Source organism: Suncus etruscus, chromosome 5, assembly GCF_024139225.1.
Source record: "Suncus etruscus isolate mSunEtr1 chromosome 5, mSunEtr1.pri.cur, whole genome shotgun sequence".
In the NCBI taxonomy this organism is placed as follows: Eukaryota; Metazoa; Chordata; class Mammalia; order Eulipotyphla; family Soricidae; genus Suncus; species Suncus etruscus.
Window position 1 is genome coordinate 88,613,558 of NC_064852.1, and position 23,895 is coordinate 88,637,452.

The 23,895-nt window shown below is 41.8% G+C and overlaps 1 protein-coding gene across 1 annotated transcript in view; it reads right to left on the minus strand.

Annotated features, from left to right (window-relative positions):
* AGPS (alkylglycerone phosphate synthase) overlaps positions 1-23,895 on the minus strand; it is a 162,668-nt gene that overhangs the window by 23,803 nt on the left and 114,970 nt on the right. The window contains 3 exon segments of the mRNA XM_049773405.1: positions 901-970; positions 9,833-9,945; positions 11,899-11,975. Coding sequence (XP_049629362.1) covers positions 901-970; positions 9,833-9,945; positions 11,899-11,975 — 260 coding nt within the window.

Sequence of the window (23,895 nt, forward strand, 5' to 3'; positions counted from 1 at the left end):
CACACACACACACACAACTTCTGAGCACAGCAGGGTGTGGCCCAAACACAAACACACACACACACACACCAAAAACAAAACAAAACAAAACACCAAAAACCCTTAATTTAAAAAACAATTAAGATTCTTTTTAAAGTCCAATAATAGCAGAAAATACAACACTTGATTTATAGTCAAAAAAGAATAATAAATTTTTAAAACTATCCTTGCCTCTTGTGACTAAACTTATTAAATAGGGGCTCTCTCAAATAGAAAATCTGGAACTGGGAATAAACTTAAGAGCTCAAATATACACAACTTATATCTTTAATTCTACATAATAATCATCACTATGATCCAATAATTACTTATATCAAGTTAAGTATCAACTTTTAGAAATAGGTAAAGATTTAAATATCTTAAAAACATATTAGGGTCCATGTAGTCTTGCTTAAAAAATAAAAGAATAGCTCAAATCTAATCAATGTTAAAAAAAAATAGCATACTCACAAAGAGTACAGAGTGCAGTTAGAGTAGAGAAGGCTCTACTTTGAAAGGGACATGAACAACACCCCTTCAATGACAGTAGTGCAAACCACAGTGTCATAAAAGAAAAGAGAAAGAGAGGGAGAGGGATAGAGGGAGAAAGAGGGACAATGGCATATTCAACTTCAAGACAGAAGAAAGAAGTCTTTCTTTTTAAAGAACAGAAGTTTTATTAAGTAGTATTTAAATTTGTCCCAAAAAAGTATGGAAGATTTAACAAGGATTCTGAAGATTCAATGATAATTTTGAGTTCAAATAACATGACACAATATATAGTATGGGACAAAAATTTAAGATAAATAAATAACTTTTATTCAAAGTAAGAAAAATAGTTATTGCAACAGAGATTAACAAGGGAAATGTGAGCTAACTTACTCGAATGTATGCAATAACGTAAGTCAACAAATAACCTCGCTGCCCATTATCTTCTCCAGCTGCCAATCCACTGAAAGTAAAGAATAAACTTAAAATTTTCCATAATAGTATAATGCTTTAAGATTGCTTAATGGATAAACATAGATTATAATGCATATACAACATCTTTCTTTTACTCTTATAAATATCATAAGTATATAAAAAAACTATAAACTTGGACAATAAGAATTGGAAACATTTTTAAGATTTAAGTTTGATTACTAACTTTTAACTTTTACCGACCAACACAATTACACTGAAACTTATGGAAGTGATTAACCAAGAGGAATAAAGGGAGCTGAAAGGCAGTAAAGTGTTATACAGAAGTCCTATTTGCAACAGTACTGGAAACCAGTGTCAAAACTATTTTTTAAAAAATGCCTCTCACAGAGGCAGGAGAAGTGGGGGGATAAAACAGTCGGTTAGGTGAGACTGGTGAAGAGAAAGAGATACTGGTGGGACGGGCAGAAATATTATTCCTGAAACTTTTGTTCTCATGAATCACATGTGGTTCACTGTTCATTAACAATAAAAGAGAATAACAGAATTAATAAAAAGGAATAAGGAAAAAAGAGAAGGAAGGAAGGAGGGAGGAAAGAGGGAGGGAGGAAGAAGAAAGAAAGAAAGAAAGAAAGAAAGAAAGAAAGAAAGAAAGAAAGAAAGAAAGAAAGAAAGAAAGAAAGAAAGAAAGAAAGAAAGAAAGAAAGAAAGAAAGAAAGAAAGAAAGAAAGGAGGGAAGGAGGGAAGGAGGAAGGAAGGAAGGAAGGAAGGAGGAAGGAAGGAAGGAAGGAAGGAGGAAGGGAGAAAGAAAGAAAGAAAGAAAGAAAGAAAGAAAGAAAGAAAGAAAGAAAGAAAGAAAGAAAGAAAGAAAGAAAGAAAGAAAGAAAGAAAGAAAGAAAGAAAGAAAGAAAGAAAGAAAGAAAGAAAGGAGGGAAGGAGGCAGGAAGGAAGGAAGGAAGGAAGGAAGGAAGGAAGGAAGGAGGAAGGAGGGAGGGAGAAAGAAAGAAAGAAAGAAAGAAAGAAAGAAAGAAAGAAAGAAAGAAAGAAAGAAAGAAAGAAAGAAAGAAAGAAAGAAAGAAAGAAAGAAAGAAAGAAAGAAAGAAAGAAAGAAAGGAAAGAAAAGACTCATGAGCTATTTCTACTTTGTCAAAAAGAATAGGCTGTCAAAGAAACAATGCTACAAGTTTAAAATATGATTAGTAATAAGACACTTAAATACCATATAGACAGTATTAATTTCAAGGTATTTAAAATACTATTATAGCTGTTATACTCATATTGTAAAGTTATTCATATAATAAGATAGTAATCATTGACTATGATCTTCCAAAGGCCAAAAGTTTCCTGAATACCAAGTTTCCTGAAGCAATAGTACTTAGACCATTAGAAAGGATGATTATTTTGTGGAGTTTATTATCTATCTCTCTGGTAATCTAGTTTTGTTTAAGATTGAACCCAGAGTTTCAAGGAAATACTCAACTACATTTCTGAACCTGGAAATTGTCCTTTATTTTTAATTGGGAACCACACCCAGCTGTGCTCAGGCCTTACTCCTGGCAGAAATTGGGGGATGGGGCGGCATATGTGGTATCAGAGAACAAACTCAGAGTGGCCATAACCAGGGCTTTGGCCCATAGAACTTAACTTTTTACGTGAGACAATAACATAATATTCTTGAAGATGGAGATAATAATAGCACAATGTATAGAGTGCTTGTCTTGCATTTGGCTGACCTGGGTTAGATTCCCAGCATGCCATATGGTCTCCTGAGCACCACCAGGAGTTATTACTGAGTGCAGAACCAGGAGTAACCTCTGAGCATCACTGGGTGTGCCCTAAAAAATATTTAAAATAAAATGACACAAACAAAAAAGTTCTCATAGTATACTTCACATAAATATTAAATTGTACAGCAACTTGACAAAAGCAAGATCAATTAAGTGACACCTCACCTTAATTACATGATTTCAATGTGAGATAGCTTGTTACAAATTATTCTTGATGTCTATTAAGAATTAATTCCGCCTTCCTTCCTGGGAGCCGGGAGGTTTGGCCAGCATGGCGTTTGGCAGCCCTCGGCCATGCCAAGGGCCTCTTTAACCAGGCCTAGGAAGGGGTGCGGGACACAGTCACCCCAGCACCCCTCTACCTCCTTCCTCCAGTGCTCCAGGGCTTTTCCTGGCCACATGGCTGGGCAAGCCAGCGAGGTGGGTCCCTTGGAGGAGTTTATTGGTTTTCCAAGGCTTTCTCCATTTCCCTCCCAGCTCCAAAGGGAGGGTCTGGGGGTGGGGGCTCTGACCTCCGGCCTTCTAGCTCAGGAAGGATCTCCTTCCTTCCTGGGAGCCGGGAGGAATAGCATCACAATAGGTTCTGGCAATAGGACTTACCAGGGAAGTTTCCTTCTTAAACCTGTGCTTTGTGAAACCGTGCGGGGACTAGTGCCCCCGTGCAGAACACTATGACAAATATATGGATATCATTGTGTTTCATTGCTTGTCATTATCTGAACGCCGTCCAGGAGCTCGTTTTATTCCTTTACTCCCTCACTCCCATATCTTGTTACCCCACATTTAACCATTTTTCTGTATTAATGATTTTTGTTTTGGCCAAGGTGGATTACATATCTTTCACAGTAATTTTTTGGGTGGAGTCTGAAGCTTCAGCAGGCAACGCGTCACGGCAGGGTTTCATGCTGTAGGCTTTTTGGCCAAGATAAGGTGAAGATGCAGCCTCGGCTGCCCCCCACAGCTTTCTCTTTCCTTCCTCCCTGTCCCCAGGATTATTTCTGGACACCTGCTCAGGTCCCAGCAAGTGGGCTCCAGCGAGGTGCAATTTAAAAGAGACCTTGCTCCTGCAAGGGGCTGGGAGGGGACTGGTGAACTTTCAACTTCCAGCAATTAGGAAGCAAACGCCTCTCAGGAAGTCGGAAGCTTCTGCAGGCAACACAGGAAGGACATGGCTCCATGTGCTCTTCACTTGTCCAAATCACAGACCAAAGTGGTGTCTCGGAAATACCCCCCCCTCTTGACTATTTCTAAAACACAAAAGGGATACGTGTTTCTTTTTTGTATGTCTCATATGTATTCCCTTAACATCTATAACTCTTCAAACATCCTCATAGAGTGACAATTTTGCCTGCTGGATTTGTTATTTGATTGTTTGATTTTCCCCCTTTGAGATCTGTTTTATAAGCAATACTGGTAGAAGAGTATCTCTGTATAAATTTCATGTTTGATCCAAGTTACGGGGAATGCTGGACTTTATTCGTCGGCCCCCAGATGCACCAACAATATCTTGTGGCATTGCTTCTCTTTTGCATAGGCACATTAAAACGAGAAAATAATACACATGCAAGCAAGTTCTTATCTAATAGAGATGGGCGCACAAATTTGGTAATGCAATTAGGCCTTTTATCACACCTTTACTATATTTTTTTACTCTTATCCTTTAATGAAAAAAAATACAACTTACTGAACTTAAAAACAAATAACTGTAGTAGAATGCCTGTCTCGAATACAGGCAGGGAATGGGAAGGGAGGAGGGGGGGAATGTTACACTGGTGAAGGGGGGTGTTCTGGTTATGACTGGAGGGAGAGATAGAAACTTTCTGTGGCAAGTATTTGGAGAAAATAACTGAGTCTCTGGCTCAGGTTGATCTGAAACAGAATCAACACCAAGAAGAGAGGAACTGTTCACCCTGGGTTCAGTGGCAACTGAAAAAAGAGTGATGACTAGGAAAGAGTTCAAAGGATAACAGGAATCTTTGAGAAGGTGCTGATAAGTACCATGCCAAGAAGTAAGGCCTTTCTCTCTAATAGACAGGATAAGATAGTTTCTTTTCTATTTGAGGCTAAGCCCCTTTCTTTCCATTCTCTGCCAGGAAGGTTTCAGGAAGGAGTTGTGAAGTCAGCCAAATCTGTTTAACCTTGCAACCTATGTGAGATACCACAGGGAAATATTCATTTTCTCTACAATAGGAAGAAAATAAATATCTATCCTAAGTTCATAAACATCAAAGGAAAAAAAGTCACTCTGTATATGCACTTCTGAAAAAAAAATACCAAAAATATAGCTTTTTAAAAGTTTCTCTTTATTTTTTTTTAATTTTTGGAACTATTTATTTTCTAGTCATAACTAAACTAAGATATATTATGTAAACAATAGTAGGGCTTGGAGGTTAAATGAAAATGCTGCCTTTAGGGTCACTCCAAACAGCTATAAACTACTGACTGTTTAAGTAGCAACATCATTGCTAACTTCCTGCTCCCTGCCACAAATTCCAAACATCAATTATAATTAAGCAAATTAAAAGCTATTTATTTCACAGGAAAGGACCAGGAAGACTAATGAAAGAGGAATGAGAAGCAATTTTTTATATGAAAGAATCATCTGGTAAACTTGATCTGTCTAATGTTGAATTACACTAAACAATTGAAGCACACGGTTTAAAAAATAACAATAATGTACCAACTTAAGTTCAGTGGTAAATGTTCGATACATCTGTCATGACTGTTGACAGGTAATGTTTATTCTGCTTGACTTTTAAGAGGAAATTTAACCATTTCACCAGCAAACATAAATAACCTAAGTAGGATTATTCAACATTTTGGCCATTAGGGTCTGGTGGGTCAATATTTAATGGTGTCAGAAACGTAAGTACAAGCAAGGAGAAAAGACAGTTAAGATAACATACAAAAATATCCAAATACAAAATACATACATACATACATGCATGCATACATACACACATACATGCAAAAATAGTCCAAAAATGAACTAACACAAAAACATCTGAAAGAAAATAATCCATTTATAGCTAGCAAGGTGGTGAGAACAGGGATAAAACAAAAAGAAAAAATTGAAGAACAGATTAACAATTTCTTAATTTAAAAAAAATACATGAACTTATTTGAAAATATTCAGGAAAAAATTTTCTCCATCTAGTTAAACAAAGTGTGAAATAAACAGCCAGGAGCAAATATTGGCACATTAGCTTCTTTTTTTTTTTTTTTTGAGGGGGTTTTGGGCCACACCCAGCAGCACTCAGGGGTTACTCCAGGCCCTGAACTCAGAAATCACTCCTGGCAGGCTCGGGAGATCATATGGGATACTAGGGATCAAACTCAGGCCCATCCGGGTCAGCTGCGTGCAAGACAAACACTCTACAGCTATGCTATCGCTCTGGCCTCCACAGTAGCATCCTAATGAGAGTATCCTCAAATCATTTTGCTATTACAACTAAGTAGCATAAAAGGTGGGGAGGACCAGTTCTGCTAGAAAACCAGGCAGATATTTGCAAATATCAAAAAGTCAAACACTAAATCACTTTCCCAATGACAGCCTTGGGTTGTTCAAACAGATTTCTGTACTGCTGTGGGCTCCCTTGCCCCTGCAGGGAAACCACAAACATGAGTTAATTTCTCGGAGGGAATACGGGTTTAGAACATACAAACAAAGAACACACACAGACAAAGAAAATGGGAAAACTAGTGAGAATCAGCTAGCTTCCGTTTATTGAAAAGAGCATATAGAAAGAGATTCAGGTTTTGAGACACAGTTAGAAGGGCAGACTGGCACCATAAATGTCCCCTGAGCACCGCCAAAAGTGACCTCTGGTACAGAACCAGGCGTAAGCTCTGAGCACCAAGTGTAGTCCAAAACCAAATAAGGAAAAAAAAACACAAACAAACAACTAATAATTATAAACCTAAGTGGTAGTAAGAATAGTAATGAGAGACAGACAGACAGACAGACAGAGAGAGAGACAGACTCGCTCCAAGGCCAGAGAGATAGATAGTGCAGAGGTTAAGGAACTTGCCATGCACCAAGGCTAACTTGAGTTCACCACAACTGGTCCCCAGAACACTTCCTAGAGTGATTCCTGAATACAGATCCTGGGAACCCTGGGCATGGTCTCCAATCCCACATTCTACAAATGAAACACCAATCAGAGTCTAAGCAGTTTAGTGCTTTACCCTTGTACTTTAAAAAGATACCTTATTTGTATAGTCTATTTTTAATGAAAAGATTTGGGATAAGTTTTGTTTAGTATGTGCAAACTGCTAAAATTAAATCAATAGTTCGTGTACCTGAGTATTAGTATCTAAAGAGACTTGGATTCATCTCATAGAAGAAGACTCACCCTTTCTTTTAAACTGTAAATGGATAGTATTATGTGACAAAAATAAAACTGGCATTATGTGAAGAGAATTCATGACAAGTGGCAGCTCAAGTTAAATAAAGTTGCCGAAATGGTTCTATTACAAAAATGAAAAGTTATTTCTCAATGGTATACACAGAAATCAGATGTAAAAAAGACAGAATAAAAGACCCCAGAGAAAAATATTCAGTATCATTTTTGTCTTTCAGCAAATATTTAATCAAGTATAAACAGAAGCTAAAGGTGATCCTAAGGAGCCTATGATTTATAAAAATTATGTGTGGAGTAGGAAGGCATTTTCTCATCATTCCACCCAAATCAGAAACATACACATTACTAACAAAAATTTGCTGGCTCTTCTGGCTCTTCTATTCTATTGAGTATAGGTCTTAAAAAATTGGGTAGGGGGGGGGAGAGAGAGAGAGAGAGAATGCACACAATTGGAGAGTGTGAAGATGAAGGACTGAGATGAAACTGTGCATATATATATATATATATATATATTTAACCTTAAAGATAGTGTTTCAAAAATTAAAGCATGTTTCCCAAAATCCTGGACATTTTTGAAATTCCAATTAAATACTTAAATATTTAAAGACAAAATTTCAAAAGTTTCCAATAGTAAAAGCTAGAGTAGATATAAAATATTTTTATCCCCCCTAGAGTAGATATAAAATTTTTTACATTAGTTTCTAACTTGGGTTTTAAGAAAAATTCTAATCAAGTTTATGTATTCCACATATTTAAAAAGTAAGTACACACAGCACTAAATTCTCTCTCAGAGGAGAAATATACATTTCAAAAACAGAGCAGAGATGAGCAAGCCATTTGATCAGAAATTCAAGCCACTTAGTCACCAAATAAATCTTTATAGTACATTCTTAATTTAGTTAAAACATCAATAATCCCTAGATAAGGCTATGTAGACAATAAATTAATTTTATCTTCTATTAAGAAAATTAAAATTCTACTTGCTGGTTTGAGATAAAACTATAGGATAAAAGTATACTTAGGAATTTCATTTGCAATACTCAAAAACAGTATAAAACCTTTTTTAAAAAATTATGATTTAGTCACCCTGAAATTAACAGTTATTTATAATGGGTCTCAGGCACATAATGTTTCAACATTGACTTCTTCACCAGTGCAGGGTGGAATAATATTGAAGAAAATCAGACCACACACAAATATTGTATATGGGGACCTGCGTCTTCTAGCAGACCTGAAACGCCTACAACAAGTGTCCACTTCCTTTTCCCAAAGCCCTTCTACTACCATTTGCATCCCAACCACCATCTGCTGCTATGAGACATGCTTTCTTTTTAACTTTTATTTATGATGATGATGATGATTTATAATATCTGTATTTATACAGCATGATGTGCTTTGCACTGAGGTTTACAATACTGTTGCTGATAGGGTCTTGTATATAACACATTATTGTAACTTTTCAGCGCGACTGCCTCCTTCTGGTAGAATGCTTCCCTCCGCCACAGGCACTGCCCCCTCCCTGTCCTATCCCCCAGCCCCAACTGGCAGGTTTTCTACTGAATACTAGCTCTCATGTTCTTTGTTTCCATTACATTATCTTTGGGTATTTGTTATTACACCATTAAAACCAGTATAAACTGAACTAAAACTAAAGTCCAGGATTGCATCTCTTTTATAGCATATCTTTTTTTTTTGGTTTTTGGTTTTTGGTTTTTGGGTCACACCCAGCAGCGCTCAGGGGTTACTCCTGGCTCCACGCTCAGAAATAGCTCCTGGCAGGCTCAGGGGACCATATGGGATGCCGGGATTCAAACCACGGACCTTCTGCATGAAAGGCAAATGCCTTACCTCCATGCTATCTCTCTGGCCCCTTTCATAGCATATTTTAACACTAAATACTGAAAATCAGTTCTCAGAGTCAAAGGGAGAAAATCATATATTAGAAAGATGCATAAAAGAGGAGCATAGCTACAAGACTCTGTGTGCACATCTGTTTTTATAGAAAAAGAAAAATAGCAAAAAGGAAAAAAATAAATATTTAAAAGAAATCAGATTAAATATGGTACATGTGATGTATTTTAAGCTCTGAAGTAGAAATGGAAACAATCACTGGAATCCAGAAAACTGTTAGTTTAAGTACTCAAAAGGAAAGGAAAAAATATATTCCTGGTAAATGACATTTACACAGGAGCTCCCATAATCAATCTTAACAATCCATCATGCTGACAGACAGAATTCCACCGAATCATTATTCAGTTGGTTATAGATGTGAAATGTTTTTTGTTTCTTAATACCAGCATAAAACAGTAAGTGACAGAGGGTGGAGTATAGGTAATTTATCAAATACATTTGTTTAAGCATAAATTCTTTAAAAATGCACTATAGCATATGTATATATAGTAAAGTTCTAGTATCACTCAATAGCAACATCACTATAAAATTTTTTCATTTTACTCTAGCACATTACATAATATAAAATTAGCACAACTGGAAAAACAACTGTGTGTATAATATGTGTGTATATATATATATATATATATATATATATATATATATATATATATACTTATGGCAAGTGAGAGCAATCTGACTTCTAAATATTTTGAAGATGCCAATTTAATATTTAAAGTTGAATATGGTACATTGTCACATATTTTAAAACAAAAAAACACATAATCATTACTCAGAGTTATCAGAACTTCAGTTGAATTCTCTCCCAGCATTATGAATTTACAGACATACCCAAATTTTGCAGCAATGTCATACACTTGCTTTTCATGTTGAAGAACCTTCTCACGGTCCCCCTCAAACAGTAATGTAGCAACACTTAGTTGATTTGGATCAAATCCTTTAAACTACAAAAGAGTATTATTAAAGATAAGTGTTGGCTTAAAATTCAATACATTAAATCATATTTTTTCTTTCCTTCCTGATCTGGCCTCATACATACCAACTCCTTAAAAACTAGAATTTTTGGAACTTTTGGGACTTTGCTTGTCAATCAAAAAAGAATGTTCAGTGCATTTTAGGTCATTAATACATAATGAAACTACAGGGGGGAAAAAACACTTGAAAGTATGGGGTTACAACAATGAGATGTTAGCTGATAAGTAAAACAAGTAACTTAAAAGAATTATATCTGTTACAAAGACTCAGAATAAAATATTATATACTCAGATAAAATACTATCGAGTAACAGGATGTGGAAAAAGGGAGTAAAAACTAATAGCACCTTGTATAACATCACTAACTTCTTACTAAACAATCTTTTTAAAGAGGTTATATAAAAATAAAAATATCAATAATAACTTAAATAAAAATACAGTTCCTTTATGAAAACATGCCTAAAAGTTGACATGGCGTGCTCTTGAAATATACCGTTAATTTGATAAGTCAATTCTTGCCCTAATTAATATAATTGTAAAATTATAATAGTATATAAAATAGTAAAACCCCCAATTTACTGTTTATAAAACAGGTAGGTGATGGCATTAACAAAAAGATTCTGAAAAAGGAGAAGATCTAACTCTACAGCAATTAAACCTATTTATTTTTTCAAGAACTAAAAGTTAAATAAATAAGTTACTTAATGTTGCTTTCACAAATGATTAGCGATCTAGGGAGCAAGGGTGAAAATTGTTATCTTTATCTCAAATCATAAAACAAATACATTCAAATAGAAATAAAGATAAAAATTTCTTAAAATTTCCATTTAACACAAAGAGGAAAAAATTTTGGTTCCTAAATCATGCATCTGAAGGTACGCTTAAATAATCACAAGATTAGGAAGATAAAAATAGAAACTTTTAGGGACTTTTAAGGACTGAAGAGATAGCTCAATGGACTGAAGCACAAGCTTGGCAAACAAGAAGCCCTTGTGTCATTCCTGAGCATTCCCCTAACTATGGAGTCAGGAAAACTTCTAAGCGATACCAAGAATAGACAGTCTCCTTAAAAATGGAATGACCCCTGAGTGCTGCCAGGTGTGACCCAAAAACAAAACAAAAAAAATAAAAATTTTTTTAAAAATTTGTTTTTTTGGTTTTTGGGTCACACTCAGCGGTGCTCAGGGGTTAATCCTGGCTCTGCACTCAGAAACAACTCCTGGCAGGCAGGAATCAAACCCAGGTCTGTTCTAGGTCGGCTGCATACCAGCCAAACGCCCTACTGCTGTGCTATTTCTCTGGCCCCAAAAGAATTTAATTTTTCTATAAGCAAAACCCTCTTGTTAAAAAGGAAGTTATCTGGCTAATAATTTTATTACTTAAAAAGCACAAAAAAAAAAAAACCGTAAAAACTGTTACACGTGCCAAAAAACCATATTCAACTACTTCACATGAAAATTATGTCTAGAAAATACAGGAAAATGGTCTGTTCTCATTGATGTTTCAAGAAAAACAACTGAAATATAGTACTGTTTCTTTCCTGGAGCCAGTAAGTTTAAAGCATAAAGAAATAAAAAGCTCACACGCAGTAAGGAGGCAACAAAAAAATCTGACAGCATCCTTGCATTGCTAGTGGTAGTCTAAGATGGCTGTCTGAAAAACCTTCAGGAAGAAATTCAGCAATCAAGCTAACTACTTAATGAAATCTCATCTTTTGGGCATTTCAAAGTAGCAAAGTATTTAAAAATTCTGAAACTGAATATATGATCTATTTATCTGATAAAGTATTATTTATCCCAATAATGACAAATAATTATGAAATGTACAGAACATGGAAAGTATACTTCTAATATGTATGGTAACATAAGAAATAAGAACAATATTCTAACATTTAAAACTTTAACCTATTGTAAAAATCCTTACCTTTGTAATATAAAATTTTTTTAATCCATCCAAAAATGATGTAAAAATAGAAGAAACCTGAGGTTTAAGAGCATGACCTACGGAGAAAAATTACATTTTAAATTAAAGCAAATTCTCATTATGTCAGAAAACTCCATTGACTTAAAAAGAAAAGAATATTTTTGATGTTACAGTTCAAGGTCTCCATTATTATATATACATTTTGTTTTGTTTTGTTTTGTTTTTGGGTCACATCCGGCAGCGCTTAGGGGTTACTCCTGGCTCCACACTCAGAAATCGCCCCTGGCAGGCACTGGGATTCGAACCACTGTCCTTCTGCATGAAAGGCAAACGCCTTACCTCCAGGCTATCTCTCCAGACCTATATACACATGTTTTTACATTTTTTTTCTCCTTATCTTCTTTCAGAAATCAAAAGTTTACAAAATCCCTTCCTGCGTTTTTAATTAGTAAGTCAAATTACTATATGTAATTAATACTACAGAGTTTAGGTTAACTTTCAGTGGCATGGCTGTTTATACATAGTAAACTCACTTCGTTAATTTTTATTTCATTAAGACACCCTATTCTGGCTCGTTTCACTTTTATTTTTTCCAATTATGCAAAACTATTTAGCCAAATATGGAATCAATGCCAAGTTTAAGGTTGTTTCTTAATTAATTCTTAATTCACCCAGAATTCTTCGAATAAAAATAGTAATTATTTCCTTAATCACACCCACATAGTTGAAATTGCAGAAATAACATACGTGCGTATCAGAGTCTGCTAAATTACATCTTTGCCTGCGGACTATGCTTAATAGAGTGCAAGTCTTTGACTGTTTTCTCAGTGTCTTCAGAATAGCAATTTCCTACCATGACTGCTGTAGTTAGAATTATGCATCTGGCCTTAGTGCTATGAGTCAATTCAAGAAAATGCAGTGTGCCACTAACACATAAGTTTATAAAGAATTATAAGACCTCCAGTAAAGAAAAAATTTCAAGGTTAAGGAATTTTGTTTGTAAGTGTAGATCCTGGATACAAATAAACAAATACAAACAGCAAATCAATTTATTTTTGTTTTTTGTTTGTTTGTTTTGGTTTTTGGGTCACACCCAGCAGCGCTCAGGAGCTACTTCTGGCTCTACACTCAGAAATCACTCCTGGCAGGCTCAAAGGACCATATCGGATGCCAGGATTTGAAACACTGTCTTTCTGCATGAAAGGCAAACACCTTACCTCCATGCTATCTCTCCGGCCCCAGCAAATCAATTTTTAATTAAAAAAAAAAAATAAAGGCAAAGAAGGGGTACACAACTATCACCTCAAAGCCTTTTTTTTTTTTTTTTTTTGCTTTTTTGGGCCACACCTGGTGGCACACAGGGGTTACTCCTGGCTATGCACTCAGAAATCACTCCTGGCTTGGGGAACCATAGGGGACACTGGGGATCAAACTGAGATCCATCCTGGATCAGCCACATGCAAGGCAAATGCCCTATGGCTGTGCTATCGCTCCAGCTCCCACCCCAAAGCCTTTTAACCCCATTCAATTTTTTTTGTTTGTTTGGTTTTGTTTTTTTTTTTGTTTTTGGGCCACACCCGTTTGACGCTCAGGGGTTACTCCTGGCTATGTGCTCAGAAATCGCCCCTGGCTTGGGGGGACCATATGGGACACCGGGGGATCGAACCGCGGTCCGTTCCTTGGTAGCGCTTACAAGGCAGACACCTTATCTCTAGCGCCACCTTCCCGGCCCCATTCAATTTTTTTTTTTTAAATGAGACTATAAACTTAAGTGAAGTCTATAAATTTGACACATTTTCACTGAATATGATCCCAAGTTACTTTAAGGATCAAATAATGTACATCTTAACTAGAGGCGAAGAATTAGTCATATTATAAGTGGACAAAACAAAACATATTTAACATTGGATTAGATAGAAAATCAACCTAGCATTTATTTTTGAATGTAAAAAGTTTGGAGATAATTTTTATCTTATAACTTCTTAGTAAATTATCAGCTTCTTGAACATATCCTCTGATTTGAAAAATATCATTTCTAGCATTTAAAATTAGAATGAAAAACATAAATAAATAAAATTAGAATGAAAGAATATTTCACACTTATAAAGTCAAAAATAATATATCATCAAATACTCATTTCTGGTACCACAGGATTGTGCGACTGATAATGTGCTTAGTACTACTCTATGTGCTACCCAAGCCTTGTTCATTGCTCTTATTTTTTTCAAATTCTTAGAATTTTTTATTACTAATATTTTTATTTAAGCACCATGATTACAAACATGTTTGTAGTTGGGTTTCAGTTATAAAAAGACCACCAATCCCTCCTGTCTCCCTCCTCCCCCACCCCCTGCCTGTATTCAAGACAGGCATTCTACTCTCACTCAATACCACTGTCATGATTGTTGTTAGTGTAGTTATTTCTCCAATTGCACTTACTTCGTGGTAAGCTTCATATCATGGGCCAGTCCTTCCAGCCCTCATCTCTACTGTCTCTGTGTATTATTACAATGTCTTTTATTTTTTTCTTAAATCCCATAGATGAGTGAGACTTTTTTTTTTTTTTTTTTTTTTTTTTTTTTTTTTTTAAATTTTTATTTTTAATTATGAGAACAAGGGTGCAAAGTAAGAGGACAAGGTAAAGTTACAGTGGAAGGACAATCACCCATAACATAATTCTCAGAAGTCCCCTTGCTGATATATTAACTTTGAAATTTCAGCCAAAGAACATTAAGATAAATAACACAGAATCCATATACAATTACTTTGTCCCTCAAGTCCCCAGATTGTAATACATTATAATATTTCTTAACAGTACACAAGGCAATCTAAAGCCATAAAACTTACGTAACTCCTTAAACATTACAGGCATAGTATTTTCTTACATTTCCATATACATGCATATTAGCTTAAGTTAACCTCAAATTTTAAGTGAGTTCTTTTTAAGGATTAGAGTTAAAGGAGCACAGTAAGAATGGTGTTAGAGTGGCAATTGTTGTTTGCATAGGCTCACCAAAATATGAGGAACATGGAAAGAAATAACCTTGGCCTAAGTACAAAGAGACCAGACCCCTGAAGTTTCCTGGCACAAGACCAAGTCTAGGCTCCAAGCAAGCTAGATCGTCCAATCCAATACATTGTCTGTAGTGCCAACACACTTTTATTTTTCACACAGTCTCTGTTGTTGGTATCATGTTTCTGTATTAAAGATCCTGGAATCTGCATATCTTACATTGAAGTCAGGACGTGGAGCATCCTCTCCTTTCACCTCACAATCAAAGGGCAATGCAGGGAGCCCTGTCCTGTAAGCCGGTCGTTGTTGTTGTTAAGTCTTCTCAGTGTTAAGGGAAGTCTCTTTTGAGCAGGTCGAAGTCTGAGCAGTGTAGGTCTTCCATGGTAGAGGATTGCTTCCAAGTGATGTTATAGACCAGCCTGGATGTTTCGTGGATGGCTTTCCTGGTTCAGGGGAGAATGGAATATGCCCTTTCTTCTGACGTCTGTGCCAGGTCGTTATGTCAATGTTCAGGGTGTAAGGTCCCTTTGCACTACAAGGTTTGTGTGTTCTAATCTCTATTAGATAGGATCTTATTTGTATTTATACTATTTTCCCATTTTAATGTGCCTATGCAAATAAGAAGCAATGCCACATGGTGTTATTGGCGCGTATGGGGGCCATAAGAACAATTACAATGATTCCATTGACATGATTCAATCATAAGCATTAAACTGGGGGACTCTTCCACCAAAATTCCTTGTTAAACAGCTCAAAAAGAGAACATAAAAAGTGGTTAGAATCATCACTATATAAGACAACATTTAGTAAGAATTATAGCTGTCAGAGAAAAAACACAAAATATTCTAAAGAAATACGTGTCCATTTTATGTATCTTGAAACAGTTTGGGGTTGTCATACACAATGCACAGCTTTGGACTGTGATTACGATTCTACACTACTGAAGTTAAAAAGAGAAAACTAGATTAGTGATGTTTGAGAAGGGGTTAGAGAGTTAAGGAGTGAAAAAGAGCTTTGTAGGGGTGTGGGAAAGGGGAGAATACAAAATAAACATTCTGTGTACGGAAAACATAACATAAGAATAAGGGATATTCTGAATACATGAAATACATGAAGTACGCGCGGGGGCGTAAGCCCCCGCGCGGTTCTGTAGTTTTTGGATGCCTAGGGAGGAATTTCTCACCCCCTCCCCCCAAGGCCCGATTAACCAGGCGTGGCCCTGAAGACCCGCCTGGTGTAGGGGGAATCATGCTCTCCTGGACAAAGTGGTCAGCCCAGGGTCCTATGGCTAGCTGTCCTGCCCAGAGCCCCCATCATACCAGTCAAAAGCCCACGAAATCCTGGCATGTGGAGTGTTCTGGTCCCAGCCGAGCCTCTGTGGTTTTTGGATGCCTAGGAAGGATTTCTCACCCCCTCCCCCCAGGGCCCGATTAACCAGGCGTGGCCCTGAAGACCCGCCTGGTGTGGGGGAATCTTGTTCCCCTGGACTAAGTGGTCAGCCCAGGGGTCCTATGGCTAGCTGTCCTGCCCAGAGCCCCCCAACATACCAGGCAAACACACCAAGAAATCCTGGCATTCGGAGTGTTCTGGGCCCAGCCAAGGCTCTGCAGTTTTTGGATGCCTAGGGAGGAATTTCTCACCCCCTCCCCCCAAGGCCCGATTAACCAGGCGTGGCCCTGAAGACCCGCCTGGTGTGGGGGGAATCATGCTCTCCTGGACAAAGTGGTCAGCCCAGGGTCCTATGGCTAGCTGTCCTGCCCAGAGCCCCCATCATACCAGTCAAAAGCCCACGAAATCCTGGCATGTGGAGTGTTCTGGTCCCAGCCGAGCCTCTGTGGTTTTTGGATGCCTAGGAAGGATTTCTCACCCCCTCCCCCCAGGGCCCGATTAACCGGGCGTGGCCCTGAAGACCCGCCTGGTGTGGGGGAATCTTGTTCCCCTGGACTAAGTGGTCAGCCCAGGGGTCCTATGGCTAGCTGTCCTGCCCAGAGCCCCCAACATACCAGGCAAACACACCAAGAAATCCTGGCATTCGGAGTGTTCTGGGCCCAGCCAAGGCTCTGCAGTTTTTGGATGCCTAGGGAGGAATTTCTCACCCCCTCCCCCCAAGGCCCGATTAACCAGGCGTGGCCCTGAAGACCCGCCTGGTGTGGGGGGAATCATGCTCTCCTGGACAAAGTGGTCAGCCCAGGGTCCTATGGCTAGCTGTCCTGCCCAGAGCCCCCATCATACCAGTCAAAAGCCACGAAATCCTGGCATGTGGAGTGTTCTGGTCCCAGCCGAGCCTCTGTGGTTTTTGGATGCCTAGGAAGGATTTCTCACCCCCTCCCCCCAGGGCCCGATTAACCAGGCGTGGCCCTGAAGACCCGCCTGGTGTGGGGGAATCTTGTTCCCCTGGACTAAGTGGTCAGCCCAGGGGTCCTATGGCTAGCTGTCCTGCCCAGAGCCCCCAACATACCAGGCAAACACACCAAGAAATCCTGGCATTCGGAGTGTTCTGGGCCCAGCCAAGGCTCTGCAGTTTTTGGATGCCTAGGGAGGAATTTCTCACCCCCTCCCCCCAAGGCCCGATTAACCAGGCGTGGCCCTGAAGACCCGCCTGGTGTGGGGGGAATCATGCTCTCCTGGACAAAGTGGTCAGCCCAGGGTCCTATGGCTAGCTGTCCTGCCCAGAGCCCCCATCATACCAGTCAAAAGCCCACGAAATCCTGGCATGTGGAGTGTTCTGGTCCCAGCCGAGCCTCTGTGGTTTTTGGATGCCTAGGAAGGATTTCTCACCCCCTCCCCCCAGGGCCCGATTAACCAGGCGTGGCCCTGAAGACCCGCCTGGTGTGGGGGAATCTTGTTCCCCTGGACTAAGTGGTCAGCCCAGGGGTCCTATGGCTAGCTGTCCAGCCCAGAGCCCCCAACATACCAGGCAAACACACCAAGAAATCCTGGCATTCGGAGTGTTCTGGGCCCAGCCAAGGCTCTGCAGTTTTTGGATGCCTAGGGAGGAATTTCTCACCCCCTCCCCCCAAGGCCCGATTAACCAGGCGTGGCCCTGAAGACCCGCCTGGTGTGGGGGGAATCATGCTCTCCTGGACAAAGTGGTCAGCCCAGGGTCCTATGGCTAGCTGTCCTGCCCAGAGCCCCCATCATACCAGTCAAAAGCCCACGAAATCCTGGCATGTGGAGTGTTCTGGTCCCAGCCGAGCCTCTGTGGTTTTTGGATGCCTAGGAAGGATTTCTCACCCCCTCCCCCCAGGGCCCGATTAACCAGGCGTGGCCCTGAAGACCCGCCTGGTGTGGGGGAATCTTGTTCCCCTGGACTAAGTGGTCAGCCCAGGGGTCCTATGGCTAGCTGTCCTGCCCAGAGCCCCCAACATACCAGGCAAACACACCAAGAAATCCTGGCATTCGGAGTGTTCTGGGCCCAGCCAAGGCTCTGCAGTTTTTGGATGCCTAGGGAGGAATTTCTCACCCCCTCCCCCCAAGGCCCGATTAACCAGGCGTGGCCCTGAAGACCCGCCTGGTGTGGGGGGAATCATGCTCTCCTGGACAAAGTGGTCAGCCCAGGGTCCTATGGCTAGCTGTCCTGCCCAGAGCCCCCATCATACCAGTCAAAAGCCCACGAAATCCTGGCATGTGGAGTGTTCTGGTCCCAGCCGAGCCTCTGTGGTTTTTGGATGCCTAGGAAGGATTTCTCACCCCCTCCCCCCAGGGCCCGATTAACCAGGCGTGGCCCTGAAGACCCGCCTGGTGTGGGGGAATCTTGTTCCCCTGGACTAAGTGGTCAGCCCAGGGGTCCTATGGCTAGCTGTCCTGCCCAGAGCCCCCAACATACCAGGCAAACACACCAAGAAATCCTGGCATTCGGAGTGTTCTGGGCCCAGCCAAGGCTCTGCAGTTTTTGGATGCCTAGGGAGGAATTTCTCACCCCCTCCCCCCAAGGCCCGATTAACCAGGCGTGGCCCTGAAGACCCGCCTGGTGTGGGGGGAATCATGCTCTCCTGGACAAAGTGGTCAGCCCAGGGTCCTATGGCTAGCTGTCCTGCCCAGAGCCCCCATCATACCAGTCAAAAGCCCACGAAATCCTGGCATGTGGAGTGTTCTGGTCCCAGCCGAGCCTCTGTGGTTTTTGGATGCCTAGGAAGGATTTCTCACCCCCTCCCCCCAGGGCCCGATTAACCGGGCGTGGCCCTGAAGACCCGCCTGGTGTGGGGGAATCTTGTTCCCCTGGACTAAGTGGTCAGCCCAGGGGTCCTATGGCTAGCTGTCCTGCCCAGAGCCCCCAACATACCAGGCAAACACACCAAGAAATCCTGGCATTCGGAGTGTTCTGGGCCCAGCCAAGGCTCTGCAGTTTTTGGATGCCTAGGGAGGAATTTCTCACCCCCTCCCCCCAAGGCCCGATTAACCAGGCGTGGCCCTGAAGACCCGCCTGGTGTGGGGGAATCATGCTCTCCTGGACAAAGTGGTCAGCCCAGGGTCCTATGGCTAGCTGTCCTGCCCAGAGCCCCCATCATACCAGTCAAAAGCCCACGAAATCCTGGCATGTGGAGTGTTCTGGTCCCAGCCGAGCCTCTGTGGTTTTTGGATGCCTAGGAAGGATTTCTCACCCCCTCCCCCCAGGGCCCGATTAACCAGGCGTGGCCCTGAAGACCCGCCTGGTGTGGGGGAATCTTGTTCCCCTGGACTAAGTGGTCAGCCCAGGGGTCCTATGGCTAGCTGTCCTGCCCAGAGCCCCCAACATACCAGGCAAACACACCAAGAAATCCTGGCATTCGGAGTGTTCTGGGCCCAGCCAAGGCTCTGCAGTTTTTGGATGCCTAGGGAGGAATTTCTCACCCCCTCCCCCCAAGGCCCGATTAACCAGGCGTGGCCCTGAAGACCCACCTGGTGTGGGGGGAATCATGCTCTCCTGGACAAAGTGGTCAGCCCAGGGTCCTATGGCTAGCTGTCCTGCCCAGAGCCCCCATCATACCAGTCAAAAGCCCACGAAATCCTGGCATGTGGAGTGTTCTGGTCCCAGCCGAGCCTCTGTGGTTTTTGGATGCCTAGGAAGGATTTCTCACCCCCTCCCCCCAGGGCCCGATTAACCGGGCGTGGCCCTGAAGACCCGCCTGGTGTGGGGGAATCTTGTTCCCCTGGACTAAGTGGTCAGCCCAGGGGTCCTATGGCTAGCTGTCCTGCCCAGAGCCCCCAACATACCAGGCAAACACACCAAGAAATCCTGGCATTCGGAGTGTTCTGGGCCCAGCCAAGGCTCTGCAGTTTTTGGATGCCTAGGGAGGAATTTCTCACCCCCTCCCCCCAAGGCCCGATTAACCAGGCGTGGCCCTGAAGACCCGCCTGGTGTGGGGGGGAATCATGCTCTCCTGGACAAAGTGGTCAGCCCAGGGTCCTATGGCTAGCTGTCCTGCCCAGAGCCCCCATCATACCAGTCAAAAGCCCACGAAATCCTGGCATGTGGAGTGTTCTGGTCCCAGCCGAGCCTCTGTGGTTTTTGGATGCCTAGGAAGGATTTCTCACCCCCTCCCCCCAGGGCCCGATTAACCAGGCGTGGCCCTGAAGACCCGCCTGGTGTGGGGGAATCTTGTTCCCCTGGACTAAGTGGTCAGCCCAGGGGTCCTATGGCTAGCTGTCCTGCCCAGAGCCCCCAACATACCAGGCAAACACACCAAGAAATCCTGGCATTCGGAGTGTTCTGGGCCCAGCCAAGGCTCTGCAGTTTTTGGATGCCTAGGGAGGAATTTCTCACCCCCTCCCCCCAAGGCCCGATTAACCAGGCGTGGCCCTGAAGACCCGCCTGGTGTGGGGGGAATCATGCTCTCCTGGACAAAGTGGTCAGCCCAGGGTCCTATGGCTAGCTGTCCTGCCCAGAGCCCCCATCATACCAGTCAAAAGCCCACGAAATCCTGGCATGTGGAGTGTTCTGGTCCCAGCCGAGCCTCTGTGGTTTTTGGATGCCTAGGAAGGATTTCTCACCCCCTCCCCCCAGGGCCCGATTAACCAGGCGTGGCCCTGAAGACCCGCCTGGTGTGGGGGAATCTTGTTCCCCTGGACTAAGTGGTCAGCCCAGGGGTCCTATGGCTAGCTGTCCTGCCCAGAGCCCCCAACATACCAGGCAAACACACCAAGAAATCCTGGCATTCGGAGTGTTCTGGGCCCAGCCAAGGCTCTGCAGTTTTTGGATGCCTAGGGAGGAATTTCTCACCCCCTCCCCCCAAGGCCCGATTAACCAGGCGTGGCCCTGAAGACCCGCCTGGTGTGGGGGGAATCATGCTCTCCTGGACAAAGTGGTCAGCCCAGGGTCCTATGGCTAGCTGTCCTGCCCAGAGCCCCCATCATACCAGTCAAAAGCCCACGAAATCCTGGCATGTGGAGTGTTCTGGTCCCAGCCGAGCCTCTGTGGTTTTTGGATGCCTAGGAAGGATTTCTCACCCCCTCCCCCCAGGGCCCGATTAACCAGGCGTGGCCCTGAAGACCCGCCTGGTGTGGGGGAATCTTGTTCCCCTGGACTAAGTGGTCAGCCCAGGGGTCCTATGGCTAGCTGTCCTGCCCAGAGCCCCCAACATACCAGGCAAACACACCAAGAAATCCTGGCATTCGGAGTGTTCTGGGCCCAGCCAAGGCTCTGTAGTTTTTGGATGCCTAGGGAGGAATTTCTCACCCCCTCCCCCCAAGGCCCGATTAACCAGGCGTGGCCCTGAAGACCCGCCTGGTGTGGGGGGGAATCATGCTCTCCTGGACAAAGTGGTCAGCCCAGGGTCCTATGGCTAGCTGTCCTGCCCAGAGCCCCCATCATACCAGTCAAAAGCCCACGAAATCCTGGCATGTGGAGTGTTCTGGTCCCAGCCGAGCCTCTGTGGTTTTTGGATGCCTAGGAAGGATTTCTCACCCCCTCCCCCCAGGGCCCGATTAACCAGGCGTGGCCCTGAAGACCCGCCTGGTGTGGGGGAATCTTGTTCCCCTGGACTAAGTGGTCAGCCCAGGGGTCCTATGGCTAGCTGTCCTGCCCAGAGCCCCCAACATACCAGGCAAACACACCAAGAAATCCTGGCATTCGGAGTGTTCTGGGCCCAGCCAAGGCTCTGCAGTTTTTGGATGCCTAGGGAGGAATTTCTCACCCCCTCCCCCCAAGGCCCGATTAACCAGGCGTGGCCCTGAAGACCCGCCTGGTGTGGGGGGAATCATGCTCTCCTGGACAAAGTGGTCAGCCCAGGGTCCTATGGCTAGCTGTCCTGCCCAGAGCCCCCATCATACCAGTCAAAAGCCCACGAAATCCTGGCATGTGGAGTGTTCTGGTCCCAGCCGAGCCTCCGAGTGAGACTTTTTTATTTTATTTTTGGCCACACCTGGCAATGTTCAGGGCTTACTCCTGACTCTTAGGTCAGGGAGCACTCCTGGCAGGGCTTGAGGGAAAATATGAGATGCTAGGGATCAAACCCAAGTTGGCCATATGCAAAACAAACACCATACCCACTGCACTAGTTCATAAGTCCTGTTCATCTCTTTTGCTAATTTGACAAGTAAGTAAAACATGCCAAGTGCCAATTATTTAATAAATATGAGAAATAAAATAATGAGTAAGAAACGTTGAATTTGTTGCCTAGTTTTGGTAATCTTTATAGAAAGAATCTGTAGATCATTTCAGTGATAAAGACTTTAATGACAGTGTAACTACTAAGAATAAATAATAAGTTCTGTATTTTACTAAAATACAGTCCAGACATTCACCAACCAGTCACAAGGCTGGATCTCTGACATCTTAGCAGAGCTAGCAGTTTCTCTTTAAGTGCCATGGTAGGAGATACAAATGCAAAGACTTCTAAAAGGAAGATCAGAAATAAAAGACGAAGACATCCAAGAAGCATGGTAAGTTTACATTTTTCACGGATCATTTTGGAAGTCAAAGAGGACAGAAAGGAGGAGGGCAAACAGCTGAGACTAGAGAGGACAGAATGGAACTTAGAGCATGTTCCAACATAGGGTAATGAACAATTTTTTTACACCTTTATTTGACTTATGATCCTCAATTTGAAATAAAATCTGGCCAGCTCTCAGTTAATTTTAGAAATGTGTTTATACCTAATATAACCTACTACATATAGCATATAACATTTTTGTTAATCATACATATCGTCCTTTCAAAATGTTATCTAAATGCAGAAAAACAGAGGAAGCTTGATTTTCATTTTAATTTTCTATTTTAGTACTTATAGTTTTCGTAAACTTTTATAATAGCATATTATTTTTAATTTACTTTAATACAAAGCTGTGACTACTTAGAAAATTTTAATTTGAAAACTAATGGTATGTTACGAACCTGACTTCCTTAAGTTTCTATGTAATCAGTCTTCCTTGTTCTTAAAACAATAAAAAAAAAAAAGTCTAATGTAGCTTTAGGATTTATTATTGAACAATGTTCCCATAATTTCATAAATTATTTTGCAAGTACTTAAATTATAAAAAATCTAAACCGCATTTCAGCAACTGGGAAAATACAGAAGCAATAAAACTAGAATTAAAAACGTGTAAGTTGAGCCAGAAAATTTAATACTTTAAGTAGGAGAAAAAGAAACACTGTACCAGATTATTCCAAAGGCACTTTAAACACAACCCACTATGTCTTTCCTCCCCAATTAATATCCTTTCTAGGCCAGTGGTTTCACACCACCATTCCAAAGTCTATGAGTCCACAAGTATAGAAGGGTGAAAATCCCTGGTCTATAACCTTGGTTAGAACTGCTGGTCTTGTTGACTGACATGTATGACTATGAGCAAACATGTATGGCATGTTTGGTATAGAGCAGACATAGAAGAATTCTATTCTCGGTTTTTGTTCAATCTATACAACTAAACCAGAGAACAGGGGATGCCTTCATTTCCTTTAATCTTACACATTCAGTTAGCAGAGTGATCTTGGAAAAAATCTGTCTTCTACTCTTGCCCCATTGGTGCTGCTTTGATCAAGGTTAACAAAATTGGCCTATTAAGTT